General features: G+C 38.5%; 1 protein-coding gene and 1 long non-coding RNA gene across 14 annotated transcripts in view; one reads left to right on the top strand and one right to left on the bottom strand.

The window, feature by feature from the left end:
* LOC116186337 overlaps nt 1-1,229 on the bottom strand; it is a 25,028-nt gene extending 23,799 nt beyond the window's left edge. Inside the window, exon 1 of the long non-coding RNA XR_004151308.1 lies at nt 1,152-1,229. This is a non-coding gene — a long non-coding RNA (uncharacterized LOC116186337). The remainder of the gene's footprint in view (nt 1-1,151) is intronic.
* The window catches only part of LOC102674062 (protein kinase shaggy-like), a 43,375-nt gene that overhangs the window by 26,809 nt on the left and 8,022 nt on the right, over nt 1-8,544 (top strand). For 4 of the 13 annotated variants that reach the window (XM_031513255.1, XM_031513246.1, XM_031513264.1 and 1 more), the window contains 6 exons: nt 5,649-5,839; nt 6,036-6,119; nt 6,473-6,511; nt 7,168-7,278; nt 7,699-7,936; nt 8,085-8,278. In XM_031513255.1, the coding sequence (XP_031369115.1) occupies nt 5,649-5,839; nt 6,036-6,119; nt 6,473-6,511; nt 7,168-7,278; nt 7,699-7,936; nt 8,085-8,278 (857 nt within the window). Of the gene's footprint in view, nt 1-1,175; nt 1,631-2,143; nt 2,163-5,142; nt 5,156-5,627; nt 5,840-6,035; nt 6,120-6,472; nt 6,512-7,167; nt 7,279-7,698; nt 7,937-8,084; nt 8,279-8,544 lie in introns of those variants that run through there. The other 9 variants (XM_006608521.1, XM_006608520.1, XM_006608522.2 and 6 more) reach the window with 6 other exon arrangements.

The raw sequence follows: 8,544 nt of genomic DNA, 5'->3' as shown, positions 1-8,544 counted from the left end.
TTTTTTTTTTTTTTTTTTTTTCTAAAAATTCGAAATAATTTTCGTCGATTACTTATATATTGATCGCCGTTCGATTGTTCGACTCAACTTTCTAGGAAATTGGTTGGTCGACGATGATTATCTAATCTGCATAATTGCAGACGTCGAGATCGTCTTATCTGTGAAACGGAATAAAATGAAACGGGTTTTAATCGCGCGATAGGAATAGCGGAGGAGGAGGAGGAGGAGGATTTGCGAAAACTAAGTGGGGAAAAAAAGGCCGATACATCGAATTTAGATTAAAAAAAAAAGTAAGTAACAGGGTGATGAAATTTCTCGTTCGATAAGAGGATCTTTTTTAATATAAAAATCTGTGGCAAGATGCGATGGGACGACGAAAAAATTGCGATAATCAAATATATACGAGAGATTAAACGGGTTGCGACTTTGGAGGGAGAACGAACGGTGAAAAGTGGCAGCAGTAAAAAGAAGGAGGAAAAAGTGGGAAATGCAGCGCGGAGCAAGAGAGAAAACTGTCGTCCCCCCTCCCTCTGCGCCTCTCTTTGGCGTCTCTCCCCCCTCCAGGACGTTGATTGTTTCGCGGGTAATGGCGATTGGTGGCTGCGTTCGGTTTAGTCGCGTGCCGAGACGCCGTGGAACGAGAACGTTTCCGACGACGACGAGGTGGCCGGGTGGAATGCGAACGACGACACGCATTGGGACAATCGTCGCGCGATTTCGCCATTCGACGGTATATTGGCATACAGTAATCCGTTTTCGACCTTTCGAAACGATCTTTGTTTCGCGCCCGCGCTTTCGTTTCGAAACCGTGATCCAAATTGTGTAACGAAAGTGTAAACCACGAATCGACTCCAGCGTGTCGAAATCCGAAATCGGTTTTTCGATCGATTCAAAGAGTGACAACAAGTGTGAGAAGTATTATTGATAATAATAAATCGATACGCGAGAGGATACACGCGTTAAATCTATTCGGATCGTTGCTCGATATCGTTGGTCGAATCTTATCCCGTTGTCTCGACGACGGACGAGAAACAATGGTGCGATCGCGTGACCACGGCACGTAAGCCGAGAACCGGTAATTCGGTTTTAACCGTGTGATTACAGTGAGAATCGTGTTTCGAATCATCAAAGGGCCCTTCCTCTCTCCTCACGTCGAACCGTGATAAAAGATACACGGTGAACTCGATTGTGACCGACGTCGTTGTCCTTGACACGATGTTAATATTAGTAGCTGGTCACCTTCCAAATCGTTTCCAAGTCTGCGAATATTTGTAAACTGTACAACGCTGCAGACTTTAAGCGAAATTTAACGAGAATCGACGACCGCTTGGCCACAGCGTTGGGCTAAATCTTTGCACGCGGAATCAAGTGATATCGTTGTCTCTCTCTGTTTTTCTCCTTTTACCGGTGATTCGAAGTTACCTTCGAAAAATAAGGAAGATCGCAATGGCACCGGCTGCCACGTTGGACTGGTCAGAACCGTGCCAACACTGGCGATATCCAAAATTCTGTCCATCCGGGCAGCAGAAGCATGAAAGGGCGAAGAGCGCTATGGAGCTGAGTAGCAAGGAGGCGAACACCGCGTACAAAAAATTCTACAAATTCCTGCGCCGTCTGAAGAACAGGAGACGTAAGTTGACTGGTTTCAGATTGGAAAGAAGAATCGTTGTTCCAAGAATTGGCCTCGCTTCTTCCAACGTGATCGCGTGAACGTGGCGAAATACCACTACCTATACGTATATATATATATTTTTCGTCAAATATTTCCGATTTCTTAGATAGATCTGTTGCAGTTTCATCTCGAATCATTTAGTTTACTGTTTGAAATTTAGATTTAGATCCGTTCGGTTTGGACGCTCGAATTCGTGGGCGTTATTTATTCACCGTTTCCACCAAGTTTGACCGCGTTTTAATCTAGATGCGTACATTGTACTCGAAATATCTTCGACCATAACGAAATCAAAATATTCGACTATTCATTCACCGTTCGGTTATTCTTGCTTCTTCGTACACAGAATCTATCCATCTATAATCACGTGAGTTTTTAATTTTCAAAACGAGATGCGAAATTCTTGTGCATTTTATTTATTTATTTATTTATTTTTCGACTCAATCGTCGAAGTCAGGCGCAGGAGTATTCGAAGATGGAAAAGATCGATCGGGATAAAAGTATTCGATGTAAAGAGTTGTTCGTTAAAGGAAACGTTTGATCCAATTTTTATATAAAATGGTGTGCCATTCGAGCGGGAAAGGTTAGAAATGCGAGACAGCAAAGAAAGAAGAACTGGTGAACGAGAAATAATACATCGACCCACTGACATTTATCCCTTGTTATTCATATTTATTTTTGTTGTGTACGTCCCACAGAAATTATTTTTCATACGGTTAAGAGGTTGCTACGTCAGTTTGACGTTATAAGAAAAGAAGAGGAAGAAAAAAAGGCATAGAAAATGGGAGGGAAATTTCAATTTGTTGTTGGCCGGTGTGCTTCTCGAAATTAAACAAAATGGCGAAACAACAAATTCGAGATTGTCATTTACAAAGATGAGATTTGTCCGAAGTATCGAACTTGGAATCGATCAGATTTACTGCTTAATAAAACTTTTTAAATATTTATACAATGCGCAAATTGCATCAACTTGGTCGATCCAAGTAACATTTTTCGATGGAAAAGATTTATGTCGAAAATATTCTCCGTATAATGTCATTTAAATTATATAATAAGCAATTGAAGAAGATCGAAAAGTAGAAAAGTTTCTCGCGCAAGTCTTTACGAATATTTCAAATTATATGAAAATCGTTTTTAGCGTTTTTTTAAAAACTACGCCATGCTATAATTGTAATTTAGAGACAATGTTGTTCGATCAGGTACGAATGGTTGAATCCTAAGATTAGTTAAAATGTTCGAATCGTATTGCTTTGATTAAAGATCGAAATCTCGATTTGAAAAAGGAACGGTGAAATGGCTTGGAACGATATCGTTGAACCGTAGGTAAAAAATGTCACGCGATAGGTGATTTCTCGATCGGGTAGAAAAAAGGTGGCGAATCGTCCGCTTAACGCGGCAAAAGGGAGGAGGAGTGACGTGCATCCAGGCCTCTTGGTTCCGCCGTTGCACTTTTTTGTCGCATGCTGGATTTACCACCTGGCTCCGATGCGACCAGAGATCGCCACCGCTTGACCCACTTTTACATCTCTATACGGAAAATAGGGAGCACGTAGTCCGACTAGTTTCAGAAAACCCCTCCCCTCGTCCTTCTCTCGAACAAAAATATTCCTCTTCCGCTCTCTTTTCCATCCTCACGGATTGATTCTCGCATACGAGCGTCCCTCGCTATTCTCGGGCCAACAATATTCGCGCCTCTTCGATTCCACGCTCTTCTTCGGCCTGTTTGCAACGTGGACAAGTTTAATTGAAAGTTCGATGCGACCGCTTCGAAATAAATTCGAGTCTTTCGAAAGAGATTGCCTCTTGCATCCACATTTTCTTTGAGCAACAATCGCGTATTATAGGAGAAATAATATGAAAATAAGTAGATTTGTTGTTTAAGAAACGGTTGTTAAAAATAAAAAAAGATTTTTTATCACGATACTTTTGTAGAAATACTGGAATGGAAAGAGCAGAGGAAACATGTTTCGACGTGCAAAATATATTTTTAGTAAGATTAATCGAATACGGGTCATTAGAATCGAGAGACACGCTACAGTTGAGTCTTTTCGTTGACTATAGTCGGCGCTCGTAAGGGTTAAAGAGAGTCGATCGATATTCGAGTCAAGAGATGTGTAAAATTGTTGGTATTTTCCTCGTATCACGTTGTGAAAAATAAATTGCCGGAAGGAAAATCTGTACGATTATAATCCTTACGCCGATTACTCGCGCGTTGCGTAATAAAGGAAACCCGTTTCGACCTGAAATTTCTTCATCGATTCGAGGCATTTGCATTGAAATTGTTGCTGTATTAAACGGCGAATAAACAAAGGAGAAACGCGATCGATCCGCCGCGCGTTCACGTTCACTCTAAATCGAAACTTGAAGAAATGATACTGTTGTCGGGGGAGGAGAAAGAAGTAACGGTAACGGAAGAGGAAAAGGTTAACCGGAGAGAAAAATGTTGGCGAAATGTCAAGAAGTAAAGCATGGTCCACGTGGCATCTTATCGTTGGCTGCGCACGTTTCGATTCATCCGATGACGGTAAACGCGATCGCGTAACAATTTGATCGGATTTCCGATATATTGCCGGCTGCCAATTCTCGATCCCCGATTTCCCCGTCCGATTCATTTATGCGCCGCGATGCTATTTTACAGCTATGGTTCGAGCTATGAGAGGAGAACCGGTCCGCAAACGTGCACATCGCATTATCTATTAGTCGTAGTATCTTATCAAGGTTATCCTTCTCGCCCGCTGACAATCCGACAGTCGTAAGGATCGATACGATCGTGTAAACCGTAACAATGTCTTGTAATTTCGTTCTTCATAATTATTCACTCTAATATTCCTGCGATTCGTGGCCAAATCGATGTTTCTTCTTTTCTTTTTCTTTTTTTTTTTTTCTTCTTCTTTCGTTCATTCGATTCACTCATCCATTCTGCTCGAAGGAATCTTTGGTTGGATTTTATTTCTTCTTCCAAGAGTTTTTTTTTTTTTTTTTTTTTTTCTATGTTATTATATAGTCAAGTATGAAAAATCATTCGAACGAATATAAAAAAAATAGCATTATTTTAGAATCTTATATTACATTTCGATTTCGGGGACGATTGTACATCTGATTAGATATATTTTTAAAGAAATCATCGATTTTTTTTTTTTTAATTCTTATTTTTATCGTTTTCTCATTTACCGACTTCTAACTTCTCGCTGCGTTACAAATAGTTAGAAGACTTTTTTCTTGTAGTTTCTCTCTCTCTCTCTCTCTCTCTCTCTCATCATCTTTATTGGAAAAGAAGTTTTCGAATTTCGAGATTATTTTTTGACCAAATCAAATATATATACGAAGCATATGTTAAAATCATTATAAATTTTCTTATTTTCCTATTCTTATTCAATTCTCAATAATAGTTATGTAAGAGATACGTCATGTACAAAGATATTAGGTATTTATATTTTACATTTCTCGTTTATAAAATATTTAAATTTCATTCAATAATCGAAAAAATAAATCGCAATATTTCAAATTCTCTATGATTCTCTTTAGACTTGCGAGAGTTCTTTTTTTTTTTTTTTTTTTTTCCAACTTTGTTTTCCACTTTTCTAAAATTTTTTTCAATTTTCCAATTGTATTGTATACGCTTTACGTATTTCGATTAAAATTTAATTGCTTACGATGCGGCTGTTTTACGATTTGCATTTCAATTGTCTCTGCACTGTTAAAATTTGATTTGATAATCGATCCCGAAATCATCGGAATCAAGTATAATTAACGAATAAATTTTTTTCTATAACGACAACGGATAACGTTAAACAATCCATCGCACATCCATCCGATCGATTATTTAACGTAACCTTGATAACTCGGCATTGCTTCGTAGAATAAAATTACTTTATTATGTTTTGTGCTACGTCTCTCTACAATCGCACTGTATCTTTCTTCTACCTTTCTACATTATGGTTTTCGATTGTTTCTATGGGCGGTGTGATGTATAATGCAGATAGAGATGGCAACAAAGTTACAACCGTGGTGGCTACACCTGGTGCTGGTCCAGATCGTCCCCAAGAGATCTCCTATACAGACACTAAAGTAATCGGTAACGGCAGCTTCGGCGTTGTATATCTAGCGAAATTATGCGACACGGAAGAACTGGTCGCCATCAAGAAAGTTCTTCAAGACAAACGATTTAAGGTGAGAGAAAAAAATCACGTATCGTCGATTCATCTCGATAAAGCGTTTTGAAAAATGCCCAAATTTTAATCAACTCTCGAGAATGTATCGAACGAACTTATCGTGAGCATAATACGACAAAATGTCACCGTATTCGCGTATGGAATAAACACGAATCGTACGCATTAATCGAATTTTCTTTTCCTTTTATTTATAGAACAGAGAATTGCAAATCATGCGGCGCCTCGAGCATTGTAACATCGTGAAACTGAAATATTTCTTCTATTCTAGTGGTGATAAGGTAATTATTCATTTCCATTGTTTCCTATTTTTCGTACACTCGATTGAAATTTTGAACGTACAAAATTATGATTTATGAAAATTTTTTTTTTTTTTTTTCTTTTCCCCCTTTTACGTTACGCAAATTAGATATCTTTTATTACGTTACGTAAATTATCTCGATTCTTTCTTTCTTCTTTCTTTTCTACCTTTTTTTTTTTTTTCAAGATTTTTTGATCAAGATATATATATATATATATATTATATATATGTAATAGCAGCGATACTTCTGATTTCTGTCGAATGATACACAAGTTTCTAAATAAACGCCTAGTATTCGTTGTTTAATGCATGCGACGTTGTGTTATTTTGTAGAACATCTTAAACGCAACTAATCCAGTTTTTCATGTGGACGTAAGTGAACATAAGCGAGTATCCAGTAGTTTTCACGGAGAGATCCTTTTTTCGAGAAAATTTAGGCAATCCCGCTTAAATATAGGCAGATTAAAGAAACGAAGAAAAAAAAAAATCGATACGCGTTTCGTTATTCCAATTGTGCGTGGACGACGTAGAGAACGCTAAATCCGTTATTTATAGTCCGAGTGAAAGATCCTTGTTTACTCAAGGTCACTTGCTCTCGTCACGAATCATATTAGAAGTTCACTCCACTTCAAAAAAAATTTATCATACTCTGATTTTCTCTCTCTCTCTCTCTCTCTCTCTCTCTCTCTCTTTTCTTTCTTTCCTTTTTTCTTTTTTAACCTCCATAGTAGCGTGCAATGTATTTCGATAGCCTTGAATGATCGTATTTTTTTATTCAAATTGTAGTAGCTGATGCAGCTTGGCTAGTTATAGAAAATAATCTTTTGGAATTGCGTGTGTGTGCGTGCGTGTGCGCGTGTATGTGTGTGGCTCAAAGGTACTTGGCGCGTGAACAAAACTAGATTTAAACTAGACGTCAATTTTGCGCTTTAGAGTCGCCTTTGAGACGGCACATCTATCTGATCACGTACGTGTATCGATCTCTGTTAACATCTCTATTAACCATATCTTCCGCGGATTTCTTTTAGAAGGACGAGGTTTATTTGAACCTAGTGCTGGAATACATACCTGAAACTGTGTATAAAGTTGCTCGGCATTATAACAAGAGCAAGCAGACCATACCGATTAATTTCATTAAGGTAAGTCCTTACATTCTTTGCCTCTGCATTTAACCCTTTGCACTCCACGCCTATTTCGCTCGGTCGATCCAGACTCAGACCCCGGCGTTCTCATAAGATTACCATAAGATAATTACTCATAAGATAAGATTATACGTATAAAGAGCTTAAGAATCTATTTTTACGAAGCGATATTCTAAAAAGATCAAATATAACAATCTCAGTTGGTCACTGTTGAGAGAGTCACTGTTGGAGACCAAAGGGTTAAAGAATCGCCTCTCTATACGAAAATCGTATAAACTTCATCATACAATCGTATATCGAACGATTATTCGTTAATGATTCATACGTACCGTTTAGATCCCCGAAGTAGAACGAGAATTTTTCGTGATTCGGTTCGATTAGCGATTCCAATTCCGATACATCTGTATCTCGTTTCAGCTGTATATGTATCAATTATTCCGTTCTCTGGCGTATATCCACTCGCTGGGAATCTGCCACAGGGATATCAAACCGCAAAATCTTCTTCTGGACCCGGAATCCGGCGTTCTTAAGCTCTGTGATTTTGGTTCCGCCAAACATCTGGTCAAAGGGGAGCCCAATGTGTCTTACATCTGTAGTCGTTACTATCGCGCGCCCGAATTGATCTTTGGTGCTATTGATTATACTACAAAAATCGGTATGTTTATTAATCGAATTTGATTAAATTTTTATTACGATTATAAATTTATTGTGATAAAGAGATTGTTAAAAATTTATCTTTTCAATTTTTTTTTCCCCCTCCACTTTCGTAATTTCGAAATTAACGCGTGTTATCCGGTTTACAGATGTTTGGAGCGCAGGTTGCGTAGTGGCAGAATTATTGCTCGGCCAACCGATATTCCCAGGGGACAGTGGAGTGGATCAATTGGTCGAGATCATCAAGGTGCTCGGCACCCCGACACGTGACCAGATACGTGAGATGAACCCCAATTACACCGAGTTCAAATTCCCACAAATTAAGGCGCATCCATGGCAAAAGGTAGTCCATCATCTCGTATATAATTGTTATAGCGATATGCGCTCGTTGTAATTGCAGAACACCGTTGTTGACACTGTTCTTCGTCTATTACCTAGTCTAATTTCGTAACTGCGTACATGTTCATGACTAATGGGTGAGACGAGTGAGCCAATGCGCTCTCGTTTCGATGATTTATCGGAGTAGGTGGTTCACTCGCAGAAATTACTATTATTAGTAATTTATGAAATATTGTTTTTAACTAGAAATAAGAAATATCTTGAAATCGT

The sequence above is a fragment of the Apis dorsata genome, unplaced genomic scaffold (assembly GCF_000469605.1).
Source record: "Apis dorsata unplaced genomic scaffold, Apis dorsata 1.3 scaffold_39, whole genome shotgun sequence".
NCBI classification, from domain to species: Eukaryota; Metazoa; Arthropoda; class Insecta; order Hymenoptera; family Apidae; genus Apis; species Apis dorsata.
The sequence above is the reverse complement of the archived record's forward strand: the minus strand, read 5'-3'. Positions and strand labels throughout refer to the sequence as shown.